The 19,878-nt window shown below is 45.7% G+C and overlaps 1 protein-coding gene across 5 annotated transcripts in view; it reads left to right on the plus strand.

Moving 5' to 3' along the window:
* Positions 1-19,431, plus strand: part of SAP130 (Sin3A associated protein 130) — a 19,841-nt gene extending 410 nt beyond the window's left edge. For 2 of the 5 annotated variants that reach the window (XM_041486773.1, XM_041486772.1), the window contains exons 2-21: positions 153-269; positions 1,034-1,269; positions 1,807-1,965; positions 3,038-3,149; positions 4,685-4,809; positions 5,599-5,723; positions 6,288-6,438; positions 6,624-6,714; positions 6,995-7,099; positions 8,128-8,269; positions 8,528-8,649; positions 10,912-11,214; positions 12,183-12,360; positions 13,574-13,678; positions 14,437-14,798; positions 16,129-16,377; positions 16,673-16,798; positions 17,516-17,619; positions 18,281-18,394; positions 18,598-19,431. In XM_041486773.1, the coding sequence (XP_041342707.1) occupies positions 158-269; positions 1,034-1,269; positions 1,807-1,965; positions 3,038-3,149; positions 4,685-4,809; positions 5,599-5,723; positions 6,288-6,438; positions 6,624-6,714; positions 6,995-7,099; positions 8,128-8,269; positions 8,528-8,649; positions 10,912-11,214; positions 12,183-12,360; positions 13,574-13,678; positions 14,437-14,798; positions 16,129-16,377; positions 16,673-16,798; positions 17,516-17,619; positions 18,281-18,394; positions 18,598-18,756 (3,180 nt within the window). In that variant the 5' untranslated portion in view covers positions 153-157 and the 3' untranslated portion in view covers positions 18,757-19,431. Of the gene's footprint in view, positions 1-152; positions 270-1,033; positions 1,270-1,806; positions 1,966-3,037; positions 3,150-4,684; positions 4,810-5,598; positions 5,724-6,287; positions 6,439-6,623; positions 6,715-6,994; positions 7,100-8,127; positions 8,270-8,527; positions 8,650-10,911; positions 11,215-12,182; positions 12,361-13,573; positions 13,679-14,436; positions 14,799-16,128; positions 16,378-16,672; positions 16,799-17,515; positions 17,620-17,850; positions 17,984-18,280; positions 18,395-18,597 lie in introns of all 5 variants that reach the window. The other 3 variants (XR_005956807.1, XM_041486775.1, XM_041486774.1) reach the window with 3 other exon arrangements.
* The last annotated feature ends 447 nt before the right edge of the window (positions 19,432-19,878 follow it).

Here is a 19,878-nt window from a genome sequence, read left to right on the forward strand (position 1 = left end):
CATTGGCCGGGCGCCGCGCGAACCCGCCCGCGCGGGCGCGCCTGGGTGGGTGGGGCCGCGGGGCCGCGCCCGGAGAGCGGGAGGGACGGAGGGAGGTCGGGGCGGCCGGGCCCGGCGTGTCGCGACATAACGGCCGCGCTGCACACCCGCAGGTGACATGAGCTCGCAGCAGTTCCCCCGTTCGGGCGCGCCTCCCGCCCCGCTGGGACCAGCGCCGCCGCCCATCCCCACCAGCGGCTCGGCCGGGATTATCGCCCCCGCCGCCACAGGTAAGCGCCATCCCGGCCCCGCGTCCGCGCTCCGGGGGCGGGAGCGATCCCGGGGACCCCGCCCCGCCCCGCGCTGTGCCGCCTCGGGCGGGAGGAGCGAGGCGGCCCCGCGGACCGCGCTGGAAGCTGCCGCGGTTCCGCGGGCCGAGAGCACCGGGGGCGGCTCGGGACAGCGGCGGCAGAACCGGGACCTTGGCTGCCCTTGCTGCCTGTCCCGCTCAGCTCGGCCCTCTGTGTTCGTAGCAGAAGTGACGAGCGGCCATGGGAGCATCTCGTGGAGCTGGAAATGGAGCGGGAGCTGTGATCCCAGCTCCTGCTGTCCCTGCCGCGGTGACAGGTTTTCAGAAGTGACTGGGGGAGCAGCTTCATCTTCAGGAGGTTTTATACCTGTCCTCTGCTTGATGTTCAGATACATATTGCATTGCATGTGCAATTTTTCATGCTGGTTGATCTGGGATTTAATGGCAGTTACTTAGATAATTAAATACTTTTCACTTGAAAGAAAAGTTAGTCTGTGTTTAAAGAAGGTGTTTAGTTGGACTTCTCAGAGTTGACCCCAGGTTGCCCCAGCATTGCCCAGCCCATCAGTTCTGAGGGGAACAGATAGAAGCAGCGCCAGAATTCCCTGGTTCTCCACTGAAATGTGTTTAATTGTAAAGCTGAACTTCTTTAATTTTGATATTTCCCATGTCTCATCTCTGACCTAGTGGGTGACCAAAGCGAACTTTGTAACAATTGTGACCTTTTTCTCTGTTTCTCCCTAGTGAGTGACGAATCCAGTCGTGAGCCAGAAGTTGCTCCCAGGGAGCACATGGGCCCCAGTGGCTCCATCCAGCCCCGGGAGGAGAAGCAGGAGCCCGTGGTGGTCCGGCCATACCCACAGGTCCAGATGCTGACACAGCACCACCCTGTCCAGTCTGGTGCCCCAGTGACAGTGACAGCACCACCAGCACATTTGACTCCAGCTGTGCCACTTTCTTTTTCAGATGGACTTATGAAGGTAATGAAAGGATTCATTGGGGGGAAAAATACAAACTGTATGAGTCAGTGTTGATAAAAAGTAAATTAGACCAAAACTTTCCCTGCTTTTGACTCTAAAGCTTTCCTTGCCTGCTTCTGCTAACTGTGCAGTGCTTTGTGGGTTTGGCTGATCCAGATGATACCCTGAAGACTTGCTAGTGTTTCAGCATTATTTTGTTTATCTTTGAGGAGAACAGTGATTTCAATCAGTTTCTGAGGTCTTCCATTTTCTCTGCAGGATATAAAGTTAACTGTTTAGTATCCAGTGTCTGTAGGGCAATACCAGTGCCCTGAGAGATTCCACTGATGACCCATGCCAGAACTTGCATATTTCCAGGACAAAATATGCCCTTTCTTTGTTTGGAATAACCAAATGTGCAGTATCTTTCCTCTCCAAATATTTAGCCATACTTACATAAACTTTCTCCTCAGGCTTTGACCCCACAGAATGATTGCTCTTTCAACACTGGGCTCTCATTTCAAGTTGCCAATGTTTCTGTCTTTCCATTTCTTGTAGCCTCCCTTGAAGCCCACCATGCCCAGCCGGCCCATTGCTCCTGCTCCACCCTCCACTCTCTCAGCTCCCACAAAGGTCCCTGGGCAAGTGACTGTGACCATGGAAAGCAGCATACCACAGGCTCCAACGATCCCTGTGGCAACCATCAGTGGGCAACAGGTCTGGTTTTTTGGTGTTTTTTTCTGTTCCATCTCACTGCATGTTCAGATCAATACAAGTACAGCTGAGGTGGGCTTTTGCAGCAGGAGGGAATGTAAAGAGAGCAGGTTTCCCTATTCAGTGCTGCTGGTTGTTGGATCAGTTCTGCCTGGACCATTAAACTTCAGGCTTGGTTATCACCATCTCCTCACAAAGCTGCTGATCTGTTGGGATCATCCAGCTGGATAGCACAGCCAGACTGTGATGGCAGAGCCATACCCAAAAGCTGGGTCTTTCCCTAAAAGCTCCTGCTGTGTCAGTGTCACTTGGAGAATTTCTACTGTAGAGAAAGTGCTGGCATTCATTATTGCAGGGTTCTTCAGCTTCTCTGGGAGGAGATCAGAGGAGACCAGTGAACAGTTCATGGGTTTGCACTGTGTTCTTACTGAACTAGGGGAGACAAAATTTGAGGGAGTCTGTATAAATAATGATTTGATTTTTTTTTACCTCTAACTTGGCTGCAGAGCCAGCCCTGTTGGTTTGAAAACAGTTTGTCAGAACAGTCATTACTAAGCCTCTCAGGGTTTTTATATAAAGTGCCTTTAGGTGGACTTGAGTTAGTCTGGCTAAGGATGTGCAGCAATTCCAGTGGATTTATCTTACATTAATAACCCTGGGAGGTCTAGAATTATAAAAAAGTAGAATTTGTTCCAGCATTTGCCAGGTTTCCACCATTCTCTCAACTTTATTGGAGAGGTGGTATGAAACTATGCCTTAATGTCACCAATGCTAGAAGGGACAACTCTGTGGCTGTTTGTGGGTGGCTGCTGGGTGACTGTCACCCAAGTACCAACCATCAAAACACACCAGTGAAACAGAGAAGTGTTTGCATCTTCCAGTGGCAGCAGGCTCTGTAACTTTATCCTGTACAAACACCTGCCTCTTTCTCCACTCAGCTTTTAGTGCATGCAGCCTTGGTACACCAAATATTTCTCCAAAATCTCTTTTCTGTCTCTGAGGCTGAGATATGGTGATTCTATGGCCACTGATTTTTGTCAACACAGCTGACTTGTTTTGTTCTTGTACTCTGCAGGGGCATCCCAGTAACTTGCATCATATCATGGCCACCAACGTGCAGATGTCCATCATCAGGAGCAGTGCTCCTGGGCCTCCACTGCACATTGGAGCTTCTCATCTGCCCCGAGGTAAAGATCCAGCTGTGCTGTCCCTGCCTTCTGCTCACAGGCTCTCAGCTGCTGCATTTAGCCCACACCTCTGAAACTCTCCTCACTGCTAATGCAGCTGTTTCTTCAGATGTTAAAACTGCTGGCATGAGTGAGTGACTGCTGGCCTTTTAAGAATTCTGTTGCCTTCAGCCATTTAGGGCAGGACCACGTGACAGTGTTTAAAATGCTGGCAGGTACCAGCACATCTGTTATTCTAATTCTTTGCTGTTAAAACAATCAACACTTTCAAGAAAAAACATCCACAGGTAGAGACACTCCTGCCCTGCAAAATGGCATGTACATTTTGGGTGGCAAGTATTGCTCACCTATGGCAGGGGCACGTGGGCAGTTGTGAGCCACATTCTTGTATCCCCCTGTCACAGGACCACTCGTGCATTGTTATGCATGCCATCACATCATATTGTGTGCATTTGCATTTACCCATGAGTTAAATGCTGGTGGTAACTACAGGCTCTTGTTTCCCTGGGTTTTGGATGCTGCAGCTTGTAAAACAGGAGGTGAGTCCCTTAATGCAGCCCTGTGCTCAGTACAGCCTGGCAGATTTCTGACTGCAGCTTTGCTTTCAAAGTCTTATGGGTTAGGTTTGCAGTTCAGCTTTAAATTGCTCTGAATTCCAAGTATCATTTGTCAGTTTTATTTCCTTTCATGCTCAATGTTATTTGCTGACTCACTCAAGAAAAATAAATTGATGTGAGCGAAAACATAATCTTCTTTAACTAGAGCAGGTGGAAGGACTGTGGATCTTTATCTGTAGCTACAGTAGTGTTGTTCACCTGTTTCTGAGGGGACAGCTGCCACAGACTTGGACTCTCAGTACACATTTTCTTTTTTTCCCTGCCCTTTTTCTCTGGGTCTGAATATTAACTTTTGAGGTAATTTCAATGGAGGACACATACAGGAGATATGCAATACAGTCCATCATCTGATTGCAAGGCTATTTGCCTGCTACTGTGATTTATTGTGATCAGGAGTCATCAGACAGGAGAGAAATTAATCAATTGCAGGTTTAAATGGTGTGGAGTTTTGGTCTTGTTTTTTTGTGGCGAGGTGTAGCTGTTTGTTTTGTTTTGTGTGGTGTTTTGTTGTTCTTTTAGTTACCTTCTTTTGCAAGTGTATTTTTCTTCTGAACTTCATCAGCTGCAGTGAGATCATTGCTGGTATCAAGTGACTCATTTACACATTGGCCCAGTAATCAAACTGAATTATTTCTACTGACTTCCATAGCTTGGCATAAGAAAACATGGCATTTGCAATAAAAGGCTATTATAGAGGAATAAGAAATACCTCTAAAGCAAATTAATTTAAAGTAAGACCTACCCCTCCACACATGCTTTTATAAACCTTATGTATATTTGTTGAAAGCCTTATTTTTACACCAACACCATGAACTGCCCTGAATATGAAATGCATTAAAACTGAAATGCCAGCTGATGTCAGGGTCTGTCTGTGGTTGTGATGGAGCTGAATTTTAACACGCTTGGTTTCTTCCCCAGGTGCAGCAGCTGCTGCAGTGATGTCCAGCTCTAAAGTAACCACAGTCCTGAGACCAGCGTCCCAGTTGCCAAATGCAGCTGCAGCCCAGCCAGCAGTTCAGCACATCATCCACCAGCCAATCCAGGCAGGTAGCAGCCAGGCAGCTCTGCACATCACTGACCCCCTGCTCCAAACGTTTCCTGGCACTCGCTGTAATGTATAACCTCTGTTTATTTCTGTGCACTGGCTGCAGCTGCTGTCAGCTCTCTTGCAGGTCTAGTTTCTGTATTTCCTTAAAGACTTGGTGGGTTTTAATCTGGCTCCAAAGTGCTTAGAAACTGGGAAGACAATTTCATTCAGATACGCTCAAGTTTTAAAGTCTGAAAGGTCCAGCACAATGTGCTGGTATTGATTTATTGTTCAATATATGAATTGATGTAGAATTTTTGAAGTCTCACTATAATATGCTTCTGTATATCTTGGCTTTTGTACCTGTATAAGGAGAAGATGGTAGATCTTGTCTCCCTACAGCAGTGCTAGTGTTTAGCCCTGGGACAGAGGGTTAAACATCTTCCCATTGTGCTTTCACTTAGGATCCCAATCACCTCTAACTTCGTGTGTACGGGAATTTCTTTTCTTTTCATTCTGAAGGGAACTCACCTTTGAGGTTTTTCCTAAAGACCTTCAAGGGATCCAGTCATGTTAACTTTGTTGCTCACTGGTTCCTGTGCTGTATGTGTGTTGAAAACCAGGACAGTTCTGCTTAGGAGCTTGCAGATCAATTCAGGAAGACTGGAAATGTCTCAGAATGCCAAAACTTAGTGGTGAGGTGTAGGGAAGCCAGTTTTAATCAAGGAATTCCTAGCTGTTCTCCAAACAGCACAATTTCCTTTCTGAATGTTCTTTCTTTGACACTTCTTTGGTTTTTTAATAGTCTCGTCCTCCGGTGACAACTTCAAGCACTATTCCTCCTGCAGTGGTGGCAACTGTCTCAGCCACGAGAGCTCAGTCCCCTGTTATAACCACAACAGCAGCGCATGCCACAGAGTCAACCCTCAGGTAAAACCTACAGAAACTCTGTATTGACAGAAATTGCAGCAAGGGGAAATGTTCATCAGCCTGAGCTGATAATCCTCTACTTGTGGGATGATATAAAACCAACAGAGTAATGCTTGCACAGTGCAACTCCTTGCAGTTCTGTGAATAAAAATGGGTATGAGCATAAACTTATACCCATTTATATGGGTAAAAGGGCTCTATATTATGAGAAGGAAAGACCTAAATGAATCATTTTTGTAGTCCTGCTTCCTGGACAGCAGAGTTTGTGTTGCAGGAACTTGTGGGTATTTGGCCTTTATTTTTTATGAAGACACAGTGAAAAGTGATACATGAATGCTGAGATGAAGGTCAGCTGATAAGGGTTATGATAACTCCTGGCTGGGTGCATAGGGCAGATGAGGACAGAGCAGTGTAGCTCCAGTTCCTTACGTTGCTTTGCCACGTGATTGACAACAGCGCTGCTGTCACCGGGGAGGACACTGAGGCCTGATGTGTGTGCCTGTGTTACATCTCCCATCCTCAGCCTCCAGAAGGTTGTTGATGATCACTTTCCTTGCTCTGCAGCCGCCCCACGCTGTCCATCCAGCAGCACCCCCCTTCTGCAGCCATCAGCATCCAGCGGCCGGCGCAGCCGCGGGACACGGCCACGCGCATCACGCTGCCCTCGCACCCTGCCATAGGCGCCCAGAAACCACAGCTCCACACCATGGCCCAGGTAAGCTGCAGGCAGCTAAAAACCTCCTGCTGCTTCTTGACACTTGTTTATAGCTTGCAGGCTAAGATCACATTTTGGAGAAGAGTTAGAAATTAATGTTCTGTATGGTCACTGCAAGATGATTGCATACTAACGATAGATGTTACATTTAGTAGTCTTCTAACTTCAAGATTTTTTTTTCATAGAAAACCATTTTCAGTACTGGTACTCCTGTGGCAGCAGCAACTGTGGCACCTATTTTGGCAACAAATACCATTGCTTCAGCAACCACAGCTGGTGAGTATTCCTAATAGTGTTGTGGGAGCATCGTGAGGGCTGGGGTTTGTTGCTTTTTGTTGGCTTTCTTTGAATTTAGAGCCCAATCATTGTTGAGCAAGTCTTTTTTCATGATAAAGACTGCATTTGGAGGTGCATGAGCAGGCTTCAGGAGTGAAATTACTGAGTTTTTCAGGGAGGTTGTCTGGTTTGGGGGTTTTGCCCTCTTTAGGATATGGACACGCTGGCATGGTAGGGCTCCAAGGAAAGATCTCCTATTAAGTTTGGTTTTTTCCTTCAGGTTCTGTATCTCACACCCAAGCGCCTACAAGCACCATTGTTACCATGACAATGCCCTCACATTCTTCCCATGCTACAGCTGTCACAACCTCAAACATCCCAGTTGGTGAGTGATTTCAGTTCTCAGAAAAGTGTGTACCTCGTGCTTCAATTTTTCTCTGTATGCTGGAAGTGTTTGTGCATGTTAGCAAATTAAGGAAGGAAAGAAAATCAGTTCACACTGGGAGAAACCAATTAACAGTCTGCTATTCTAATGTTTTTTAATATCAGGAAGAAATAGATGTTCTAGCAGGAGTAGATAATAAAATGGCTCATTTACTTTCTCTGTTGAATTTTTAGACAAACTTGGGCCTTCTGGCATTTCAAAACCTGCATTGGATACTCTAAAAGTTTTAACTGCTTGGTGATAGACTGTGGTTTCATAGTTGATTTTGTAAGTTACTTCATGTGCTTCTTGAAGTGTCAGGTGTAGCCTAGCTGGATTTGATTAGTGTGTTCACTTGAATGTAAAAACACAAAGGCCTGAAGGTGGGAATTTTATTTGCTTCAATGTGGAATATGCCTGAGATGTTTCCTACAGAACAGTATAAATTTCCTTTTGTCGGTTTTCCTGCTGACCTCCTTGTTCTTTTAAAATCTTGCAATCTCTTCTCCAAGCATAAATTTTCAAAGAGTGAAATTGTATCTCATACATCAGTGTTTCTTGTAAAGTTCTTGTAGGTGTTTTCTTCCTTTTTGTGGCCTCTGTCTGCAGACACTTGTCTGCCTTGGTCTCATTTGCCTTGATCTCTGCTTTCAAAACTCAGATAACTTTTTCTTGACATCAGAATGGTTTGGGCTGATCCTAAAAAATTTAACTTAATCTGAGCACTGAAGTGACTTTGTTAGCAAGTATAATTTATATATGTATTTAGAATATCCATCCATTCTGATAGAAATTGATGAGAAATGCTCTGTTCTCCTTTTGGCCTGTTGTGGGTAGGAAGTCATTTGTGGATGGGGTGCGTTGCTTTGGGTTGAGAGGGAAGGGAGTAGTGTTGGTTGCTTTGTTTGACAAGGTTATTGATCTTGCTTTGCAGTGTTTACTAGCCTTTCCTTTGACTGTCAGTTGATGACATGTTTGTCTTTATGCAGCTAAAGTGGTTCCCCAGCAAATCACCCACACTTCTCCCCGGATCCAGTCTGATTACACAGCAGAGAGGAGTAACCTCATACCTCTGTCCAGCCACCGGGCGTCTCCAAACCCAGTAGCCATGGAAACCAGAAATGACAACAGGTGGGCAGAACCAACAGCTCTACCCATGAGAGTGTGTGTGAGTAGGGTGTGGGAGCCCTGCTGCTTTTCTACCTTCTGCTGTGGTGGAAATAACATAAAAACGGAGGTGGGGGTGGGATTTGGCAGTTCTGAATCAATTATGATAGTTGAGATAACTGGTAGCTTAGATGAGATTGTGAAGCACCAAGTGCTGAAGGGCAGGGGTTGAAGGTTACCTGTTGAACTCTGTGTAACACGTGCTCTCTTTGATGCCTGTAGGCAGTCGGTGCCCGTCCAGTTCCAGTATTTCTTACCCACGTACCCCCCCTCTGCCTACCCTCTGACTGCCCACACCTACACCCCCATCACCAGCTCCGTGTCCACCATCCGCCAGTACCCAGGTAAGCCCAGCTGGGGCAGGCAGCCTCGGGGTTTGCTGAGCTTGCAGCTCATGGATGTGCTCCAGTGGTGGAAGCAACTAAAAGGATTTCTGCTTGACTCTGACAATTAGTCACAAAAGTCTCTAATGATTTGTTGGTTTTTGGGGAGTTTCATATTTGATATCCCAAAGGTTCTGTGTCTATAAGTAAAAGTTTTGAGTCTACAAATCAAAACAGTTTGGCTCCTCCAAACCAAGCTAACTCTTCAGTGCATCTTCATTCCCTGGTGTTCTGATAAGCTTTTTTAATATCTTTTCATGTGAGTGTACAGTTTGAGAGAGAAACCTGAACCAAAAAGGGAAAAACTAATTTGCATTGCACCCTTGTATTAGTGTTCTGTTGAGAAAAATGGAGAAATTAATGTATTTGAACAGTTACAGTAATTTGCAGTCAAAAAAAGATTCACAACCCAAACTTATGTCATTCTCTGACAAAATTTGGAACACTTTTACCTTACCAGGTTGTTTAGGGCTTTCTCTATAATGTGATCATTTCCACTATCCAGACTGCAAGAACATGCATGATGTGGATTTTGATGGAATATCTGTGTCTGCTGGCAGCATGACACCTGTGAGCAGTACAGAGGAAATTTAGAAGGACTGGGAGGTGGCAAAGCCCATTTGTTGAACAGGAAAGTGTAGAATCATGGGGTTCTTTAGGTTGAGAAAGACCTTTAAGATCATCAAATCTAACCATTAATCCAGCACTCCTAAAGCCACCGCTAAACCATTTTCCCAAGTGAACATTTTTTAAATACTGCCAGGGATGGGGACTCCATCACTCCTCTGAGCAGCCTGTGCCAGGGCTTAACAACCCTGTATGTGAAGAATTTTTTCCTAATATCCAATCTGAACTTTCCCTGACAGAACATAATTGCACAGTCAGGGGTTCCAGTTCTGGAGGGATATTGGTTTGCTGGTAGGCTAATGGTCACTTTTATAAATGCAGATGTGTGTTCTTCATCAGGAGCTTATTGACAGAGACAGTTTACTTAATTAACATGTTAAATTGATTTGAAGAATCCATGGAAGATATTAATTATCCATGGAAGGTATTAATTATGGCAGCTGGTGGTGGCAGCTTAGAGCATTCAGGGTATGAGGAGGAAGGTACACCTATGCTGAGCACAGCTGGGTGAGGGTACAGAGGATTTCAGAGGAGACTCTTTAAAAGTTCAGAGATAAGGAGAGTTAATGCAGAATTTTAGAGGAAGAATGTTGGCTTTGGTTTTCTAAATGCTGGTTGTGCTTTACTTAGTATTCTAAAAGGATTTTGTTGGATAGAAAGTTTTGCAACAGCAGTGTTTTGACCAAGAGAATAAATGTGCCACACTTTATACAGAGCTGTTTTCAGGGACCCGGGTTCAGTTTTTGATGCCTGTTTTTAGAGTGTCTTGTCAGCACAAGAACTTGATGGAAATCCTGTGACAATGATAAAACCAGCTTGTTCTGCATTGTTAGCAAGCAAGGCCATTGTTGGCAAGTTCACACTTGAATTCTGTGCGTGGCTGCAGAAATCCTGGTGCAGCTCTGCAGAGCCTGGAAATCTGGAGATCCAAAAGTGATCCAAAAGTATTATTTAAGTGCTGCATGAGAGAACTGTAGTACACTGTATGGTGGATCTGAAAAGATGGAATCAGTTGTTTAGAGCTGTGGATTTATTTAAATGGTTGAGCTACTTAGAGCAGCTGTATTGTTGGGAACATTGTTCTGCCACTAAAAGATAATGTTGTTCATTTGAGCTGTGTGATCCAGTCTATAACTGGATCCCTGTTATATCTGGCCTGTTCTGAGGCCAGATAAGGTTGTGTTCAGCTTCAGAGTTGAGTCATCTTCAGGCAACAAGAAATTACTTAGGTTTCTGATTGCTTTTAGTCTATTTTTTAAGCAGGGGAAAAAGCCAAGTGTTGGTACTTACGAGCACGGTAAAATAGGATAGTGAGCAAAAATAGAGTACAGCATTCTGAGACTGTAATTTGAGTCTACTTAAAAGCAGAGTTAAACTGCTCTTTTCTCTCTTGCTGCAATTACAAATAAAAAATATAATTAAGATCAGCAGTAATTAATTCCTCTGGCAGACAGTCTTCCTTACTCTCATATTTACTACTGCAACAAGCAGACTGGCAAATTAATTTTTCAAAGCAGAAAAATGTCTGTGCATTTGAGCAAGTGGTGGGAGGGGGAGCCGAGGTGACCTGCTGCTGAGGTGTGTGTGCTGCTTCAGTTTCAGCCCAGGCGCCCAACTCGGCCATCACGGCTCAGACCGGCGTGGGAGTGGCCTCCACCGTGCACCTGAACCCCATGCAGCTGATGACAGTGGATGCATCCCACGCCCGGCACATCCAGGGCATCCAGCCCGCCCCCATCAGTGCCCAGGGCATCCAGCCCGCCCCCATCAGTGCCCAGGGCATCCAGCCAGCGCCCATCGGGACCCAAGGACTGCACCCTGCCGCACCCATGGGCGCGCAGGGGCTGCAGCCGGCACCCATCGGTGCCCAGCAGCCACCGGGCGACACCAAGACCTCAGGTAAGAGCACAAGTCCTTGCTCCAGAGCGAGACAGAGCAGCTGAGCTGCTGTCCTGCACGTGTGGCTCTGACTGGTGATGTTGTTACAGTGTCTGTGGTCCAGAGGTGGACACTGAATACATCCATGCACATACTCTCCCAGCAAATACTTGTTGGCTGTTTCTGAACTGATTTATTTTTAAAGCCTGCTAGGTGTGGGTAGCCTTGGATGGGTTACTTGAGTGCAAAAGACTGGTAGTGCCTGAGCTTAGACAAATACCTTCAGTAAGGCCTTGTAGCAAAAGTAATTTACAAGTGAGTGATGTTCTCTGGCTGTGCATCAGATCCCAGGAGCAATTAGAGTACAGCCAGGAGAGAGTTCTGCTGTTGGTAACCTGACCTTGAGCTGCGACAGAGACCATTATAAGTGATTGGTCTGATGAAGCCCCAAGAGCTTACTGGAGGAATGGGATATAGCATCCAAGAGAAGATGCTGTTGCACAGCTGGCAGGCACTGCACAGTGACTTCCTGGCTGTCCACATGCTCTGCATCCCTCAGTTGGCCAAACAGGCTCTGGCAGAAGGTCAGAATGCAAACGCAGCTGATGTCACTTACATAAAGCTGCCATGTGTTGCCACATGGGCTCTACCAGAAGTGTTGCTCTGTTGACCCACTTGTGCTGGTGATCTCCCTAGTGATTTCTGCCTTTTCCTTGTCTTCTGGAAAATATAATTTCCCTAGAAATGGTTGTTAGGCAGGAAGTATTTTCCTTCTTCCCTGCAGAAGGTTCAGTGATCAAATTGCTCGTGGCAAAAGCACTGCTTACAAAGAAGTCTGAAAGCACTGCAGTTAGAGACTGAGGGACTCAGAGAATGTACAACGTACGCTCTGCAGACACCTGCTTTGTCATCACATTCCCTTAAGTAACTGCTGCTTTCCACTTTCTGTCTGTTTTTGTCTCTGCTGTGTCCATGTCCATCCTTCCCAGCAGTAGTCTTGGCAGATGGAGCCACCATTGTAGCCAATCCTATTAGCAACACATTCAACACTGCTTCTGCAGCAACTACAGTTGTGCAAACCCACAACCAGAGTGCCAGTGCCAGTGCTCCAGCCCAGGGCTCCTCCCCACGCCCCAGCATCCTTCGCAAGAAGCCAGCCACGGATGGGTGAGTGGAACTGAAGGTGACACGGGGGTGACACTTCCCTGCAATCCAGCCCAGCCAAATGGAATCATTTCAGTGGAGATAAGGAATACTCCAGCAGATTATTCAGTCAGCAGTGGTTGCAAGTAACCTGCTGATCAGTGAAACAGTGCTTTTCCTCCCCCAGGGCAGGATATAGTTTTCTGTAGTGTCAGTAATAAAATGAGAAGGACAGTTTGTCTCCTAGGTCTTGAAAGTGACCTTTTGAGAGAAAGTGGATTTGAGGCTTTCTTGCTTAGTGTGATAAGAAAGAGTTCATAGTCTCCTAAAATTAGAATTGGGTGCTTTTTCTTCAGTGCTTTTCTTGGAAGAATATGTGGATGAGAGGAAAGGATAGGATTAGTACCCTGCTGTGAAATCTGATTAGGAAAAAGGGAGGGAGTAACTAAAACTCTTAAAATATTTTATGTTGCCTGTCTATTTTTAAATGCCTTAATAAAGAGGCAAGAGACAGCTTTAGAATTAACAATGCATTCCCTCCCAGCTAGCAACTGAAAATGTGTGGCACTAATGTGTCCTGTGAGATTAAAATTGCATACTTTTTATGTGGGTGGAAACCTTTTTTAAGGCAGAGAAGCTGTAGGCTGTAAAACTGAAAGAGAAGTTAAAGAGTCAGGTAGATCACGAAAGACCATTTCAATTTGTTGATTATTTTGGATAGCAGTTTGACTTTTGGTCTCAGGGGACACTAAATAGTATCTAAAAGACCTTAATCCACCTTACCATCGTAATATCCACACTCAGGCCTTGAGGTCCTGGAAGGAGCAGATGCCCATGTGAGCACTGTTTAGCTCCAGATGATTTGCTCAGTCTTGAAGCAGGAGTGCTGGACAGTGGCATGGCCAGACCCCTTTGTCCACTGCTGGAGCCTGGCAGTTGCAGCAAAGTGTTCTCACTGACAAGATGAAAGTAAAGCTGGCATTCTTAGAGAAGCCCTAAATTGAGTGAGACTAGGCCAGAGCAACTTATCTTTTATTTTAAAAGAAAATAAAGTAGCTAATTTGAAAAGTAAAATGAGACTCTTTGTGCAGTGAATTGGTTACACTGAAGACAGAGAGCAGTGCTCCAGCCATAACTCCTGTCCTGGTTTGCGTAAGAGAGCTGATTTCTTTGCTCTCAGGGGTGTTTGTCTTTGCACCAGGGAGGTGGGAATCCTAGATCTGTGTGTCTCTTTCAGGCTGGCAGTCCGGAAAAGCTTAATTCCCCCTCAGCCCCCTGAAGTGGCCAGCACACGTGTGGAGAGCACGATGCGAAGCACGTCTGGATCACCAAGGCCTGCTGGGTAAGACTTTAGGGAACAGCCAACTGCAGCCTAATAGTTCCATTATATTTGTTTGAGTTGTGTTCTTTGGCTGTTGGAGCATTTTTCTTTCTTTTGGGAAACAATCTTTTTTGATTTTGTTACAAACTCCAACAGCCTTGACAAGTTCTGCTGTTTGTGAAGCTGAGGAAATTATCTTTAAAAGCTGTGCTGATGAGCTTTCACAGAAACAAACAAAAACCCTCTGCTGTTGTAAGGGGAGATAGGCCTCAAAACTTTTTCTATAGTACTTAAAAATTAATTCTGAGGAAAGGTAAATGCCCTGCTTCACTTGAGTTCAGTGGCTTTACAATTTGTTGTTTCATAACTGTAAGCCACAGTGTGAGCTGCTGCAGAGGATGGGGCCAGTACAGTTTTGGGTAAAAGTTCCTCTTGGCTGCATTGTAAAACTGTTTTAATCCTTTTACAAGTATTTTGAAGTTACCTGGAATTAGTAATGAGATTTGTTTGTCACAGTGAATGGAAAAAAGTAGTATCTGTAATCAATACAGATAGAAAGATTAGATTAGTCTGTAATCAATACAGATTGGAAAGGGAGAGGAGGAGGAAATATAACTGAGATTAAGTCTTCTCCTGTTGTTAAATGCTTTTCTGCACCAAGTGGCTGCAGGAAAAACTGAATAGTCTGGCTGCAGTTTGGCTCATTTCCTTTTGTGCTGGGTGCTCACAACCTGAGATACAGTTAATTTCACTTCTCTTTGCTTTTATTTGTGCTACAGTGGCAAGCCAAAGCCCGAGATCCACGTGTCCATGGCCACCCCAGTGCCTGTGTCTATGGAGGCGGTGTGTAACCAAGGTGGCGAGCAGCCCACCATCACGGTGCCCCCGAGCTCCCAGCAGCCCCCCTCTGCCATCCCCACCATCATCGCAGCTGCCAGCCCCACCTCCCAGCCTGCAGCAGCCCTGTCCACCATCCCAGGAGCTGTGGCAGCTGCTCCTCCCACCTCCACCACCATCGTGGCAGCTCCTGCTCCTCCCTCCACCATGAGCGGGGCCCTGTCAGCGGTGCTGGGGCCTGTGGTACCAGAGATCAAAATCAAAGAGGAGATGGAGCCTATGGACATCATGCGGCCGGTATCTGGTACGTGGCTGGGAATCATCAGGTTGCTTTTTTTGGTTTTGAGACAGTAGAGGATTAGGAGGGTTTTTCAACAGTTTCATCTTGAAAATGAAAGGACATCTCTTCCGTGGTAGTACAGAGCACCAGAGTTCCTGTATGCTTTATAAAGATCTTTTTTGCCTTTTTCCTAATTTCCCATGAAATCACTTCTTATTGTGGCTGCTTTGTTCATGTTCAAATGATCCAGCTCCAAAGAGTCTGTGTGAATTCCTTGCTAAAATGCTCATGCTCAGCAGTGGTACTGACATATTATGGAACAGCTCAGTTGAATTCAGTTTGTTTACAAATCCTACTGTTCAGGTCCAGTGGCTTTCTTGTATGTGAGGAATTCATGGCCACAGTAGGACTTCCTAGGGCCCTCGTGTGATTCATGCATATTTTTCTCTAGAACTTTTCAAAATGTTCATTATATTGCCTTACTTATCCAGCTTGGCCATAGTTGCTATCAAATGGCATGGTCAATAAATGCAGATCCTTACAGATTTTATTGGGCACTATATAGTGGCAGTGTGACAGGAATGCATCCCACATTCATGGATTTCAAAGTTCAGGTTTAGCTGTTGGTTTTAGCACTCTCCTTGAAGCTGTGTGTTGTCCTGTGAGAAAGCAGCACCTTCTGCAGATGTGTCTGGAGCATGGGCAGATAGCATTAAGCTCTGGGGGTCTTCTGTCTCTTCCCACCATTTGTACCCAAACTGTCAAGAGATCCCATTCCAGAAATTTTGTGCTGCAGCCTTAGTCATGGCTGATTGTCCTTCCAAGTTCAGGGAGTGTTCCCTCAGACTACCTGCCATGCTGCTGCCAGCTGCCCAGGTGTGTTGGTGCAGTGACCTGCTGAGCAGTGCTGACAGCTTGGCAGTACAAGCAAACTCCTGCAAGCAGAGTGCTGCAGTCCTGCTTTGATTCCATCTGACCCTCCTATCAGGAGAGAGTAGGGATTTGCTTACTATGACAGTGACCTGTGCTGGTGTACATACAGAGGGGTTTTTTACAGTAACACAGACAGATGTTAGCGAGACTCCTTTTTGTAACACTGAATTAACATAAGCTTCAAATATGAAGCAACTGAGACACAATTGGCTCTGCTCTCATTCTTTATGTATATGAGACACTAAAGACTTCAGCTTATAGGCTTGTCCTAATAATTATTGCTGGCTTAATATCTGGTCTGTTGGTGCACATCACATCCCTCACACTGTGCTGAAACAGGACCTAGTGTTGGAGGTAGTGTTCAAACAGTGCCTTATCTTCCCACTGCTGATGGTTGGGTTCTTCTCTTTCGTCCTCTCAGCAGTCCCTCCTTTGACAACAAGTACTGTGTCTCCATCTTTGGCACTGCTGGCCAACAATCTTTCCATGCCTCCAAGCGATTTGCCACCTGGTGCCTCACCAAGGAAGAAGCCCCGTAAGCAGCAGCATGTCATCTCCACAGAGGAAGGGGACATGATGGAAACAAACAGCACTGATGATGAGAAATCCACTGCCAAAAGTTTGCTGGTGAAGGCAGAGAAACGAAAGTCTCCTCCAAAGGAGTATATAGGTAATGACATCTCTGATGTCTTTGTCTTTATTCAGGGGTCTGTATTTTCTGTTCTGTTTGTTTCTCAGAGAAGGTGCTCTGTCACATTTCCACTTCCTAAATATAAGTAATAGAGAATCCAAGTATCTGTTCCTCACCACTTTTTGTATAGGGCTGGGAAAATGTCAGGGAAAATGAATTTTCTCAACACACCGTTTTGTATGAGGCGGCACTTACCGACCTGCTGCTGGAGCTCTTGTGGATGCCAGCCTGCTTTCACTGCTGGATGATAATGCAGTTCTGGTTCCTTCTGCAGATGAGGAAGGTGTGAGATACGTCCCCGTGCGTCCCAGGCCGCCGATCACGCTGCTGCGGCACTACCGCAACCCCTGGAAAGCTGCTTACCACCACTTCCAGAGGTACAGCGACGTCCGCGTCAAAGGTCAGTCTGTGCAGGGAGCACGAGGGAAGGGAAGGGAAGGAGGCAGCACTGAATCAGCTGTGGTTCTGTAAATGAAAACATGGTCTGGTTATTGATGGATCTGCTTTTGTGCAGTGATAGAAACGTGCTCACAAAAGGTATCCTTATAAAAGTGGCGTGCTGTGGTGACAGGCTGCAGCGGAGTGTTCTCATTGGCCACCTGACACTTGCCAGTTAATCACAGACATTCTATATTTAATATAACTAGTCTTGTCGAGTACCAAATGGGCTTTTAAAGAAGACTTTTTTACCTAATACAAGGAAATCAGAGATCACATACTGTCTTCCAGACTTTTCAGCTAGTATTTTAGAATTTTTTAGGAGACTCGGTTTTCACAACTGTGCAAATACATCTAGGAGAGAGTAAAAATAGTACAAGATGGACCATTTACTTGTTTGTGCCAGGTGCTTGAAACATTGAGCACTACATTCTTTAAAGGAGACAAAAATGGGTTATGATATAATCTTGCTGAAAGTACAGATAGCCTGTTAGTCAGTGAGAGCAGCAGTCAGGTACATGGCAGAGGGGAAGTCACTTTCCTGTCTGAATCAAAATATTGCTCATTGTCATTTATTAGGTTGTAGGGGGAGCAGAACTTGGGTTATTGTGGTTTGAGAGGAGAGGCCTGGCCAACTCCTGAAATTTGACTACTGTATTCTTGTGTTTCCTGGTGACAGAAGAGAAGAAGGCCATGCTGCAGGAGATTGCCAATCAGAAGGGTGTGTCCTGTCGTGCACAAGGGTGGAAGGTCCATCTCTGTGCAGCGCAGCTACTACAGCTGGTAGGTGCATGGGGCTTGGAGCTTCCTGCAACATGGGGGAACATGAAGCTGTGTAAGACAGGAAGACATTCTTACAAACTCAGTACATTGGGATGCCCTAAAGGAGCTGGTGTGTAGTGCCCAAAGGGAGTGGGACATGCTTTCCCCTTTCTCAGGAATGTGGCATAAGTGGCTTGGAAACTTGGAGTGTTGGTTTTGATCCAGACATAAGAGCTGATGTATTTTGTACAGATGATCAAAACTGGCAACTCCCTCCTGCTGATGCACAGGTCTGAAGAAGCGTCTGTTTGGGATGGTGCGGCTGATCTGAGGAGGCAGCACTGATCCACATTCCTGGATGCTTCTGTTTCAGGTTGGGGGTGAGGTAGGTGCTCTGCATTTTAGCACCAAACTCCCCAAAACCTCTGCATTCCTGGAATAGTATTGTGAGCAGTAGGGGAAGCAGTTGTGGTAGGATCCATGTCTCTTCAGAAGAGGAGCAATCCTGTAAATAGGATGTTAAAAGGAATGATAGTGCCACATTTTGTCAGAGGCTCCATCTTCTGAATCACTGACACGAGCAGCTGAGAGGGGAATGGATTATCACTGTTTCTGTGTTAACATGGGCAAGTGTTTGCCAGCTTGGCAGTGACCCTTCTCATGAAGGGCTGATGTCTTTTAGACAAACCTGGAGCACGATGTGTATGAGAGACTGACTGCCCTGCAGGAGGGACTCATTCCTAAGAAAAAGGCAGCGACCGATGACGACCTGCATCGAATCAATGAGCTGATACAGGTGGGTCCTGTGGCCTCCCAACCCAAAACCATACCCTTGGTTACAAGGCATCCTACTGCTGTTAGTAAAAGCTAGAGCTGACCTAAACAACCCCACGTGGGTTCACTTCCTGTGTCATCAGCTACAAGGGGCACAGGTAGGGAAATGGGAAGGCATTGCTCAGAGCAGGCATTCTGTGGTTAATGACAAGTGTTTCCTTTCAGGGGAACATGCAGAGGTGTAAACTCGTGATGGATCAAATCAATGAGGCTCGAGACTCCATGCTAAAGGTCTTGGATCACAAGGATCGTGTTTTGAAGCTTCTAAACAAGAATGGAACTGTCAAGAAAGTGTCCAAATTGAAGCGAAAGGAGAAGGTTTGAACGCAGACTAATGACTTTGGAAATGGAGAACGTGTACAGAACGGAGCTGAACCTTTTTGTAGTTTGGGTTTATTTTTAAGCAGAGCATCGGAATAAAAAAGGATGAGTTTAGGGAACAGATGGACACATGAAGCCTGGTGACCTGAAGGGATTGTCCTTGATCTTGTCATAATGAACAAAGATTTCTCTCAGGCTCATCCCTTTTTAAAGTCTTTCCAGTCCCACTGTTCAACTCCTGATGTGTCAGGTCTGGACACACCTGTAAGGCAGGAGGTTGTGCAGGGGGCTCCAGGAGGCTGGCATACAGCTGTGGACCCAGACAGCAGCCAAGCTTCCAGCAGTGGAAATGGCACCTCTTTCAGCTACCCCATTCAGTTCTCATCCTGACCTTCCAGTGTCTAAAGCAGCCTTCTTACACCAGTGCCACTGCACTAGGGGATCTGCCACAAAGAATCTCCAACAGCTCAGAAGCCCTAGCTGTCAAGATTAAATAAAACAAAAAAAAACAAAAAAAAAAAAAAAAGAAGGGGGGGGGGGGGGAAATCATTTCAAAGTGATATTGTAGTGTCTGTGTCTGTGTTGGTGCTCTGGGATACTTGTGTTGAGGTACCTCTTGCAAGAGGTGCTGTAGCTGGTGTAATGTTAATTGTACGTACCACATACATCCTGAAAACATGAATAAAGGAATTGGAGGGTTTTGTATGTGAGCAGTTCATGTACCTTTGTACCAGTGAAACTCTTCAAGCTGTCAGCTTGAAAACGAAGCTTTGGAAGAAGCCTGGGGGGAGAAGAGAGAGCATGTTGGGAGCCAGCCAGCACCCTGTGCTGGGGAGGGTGAGTAATGCCGTTCCCAGTTCAGGTCCTAAGGATGAAAAATGGATTATCCCCCAAGCACTTGTGCATTTAACCTTAATATCTTAGAAAAATTGCTAAATCAGTTCATTTTTAGTCTCCTCAGCAGGAAACTTCAGTGTCACGAACTAACTCTGTTAAGAATATATTCTTTTGCTCTTCCAGTTACAGTGTTGTTATCTTGCCTTTATTCAGAAGTGAATGTCCTAATTTTTATAATTAGAGAAGTCAAGTGTCCATATTCACACTGGTTTTGTGTTTTTAACACAT

This window comes from Pyrgilauda ruficollis, unplaced genomic scaffold (genome assembly GCF_017590135.1).
Source record: "Pyrgilauda ruficollis isolate IOZ18807 unplaced genomic scaffold, ASM1759013v1 scaffold79, whole genome shotgun sequence".
Taxonomy (NCBI): domain Eukaryota; kingdom Metazoa; phylum Chordata; class Aves; order Passeriformes; family Passeridae; genus Pyrgilauda; species Pyrgilauda ruficollis.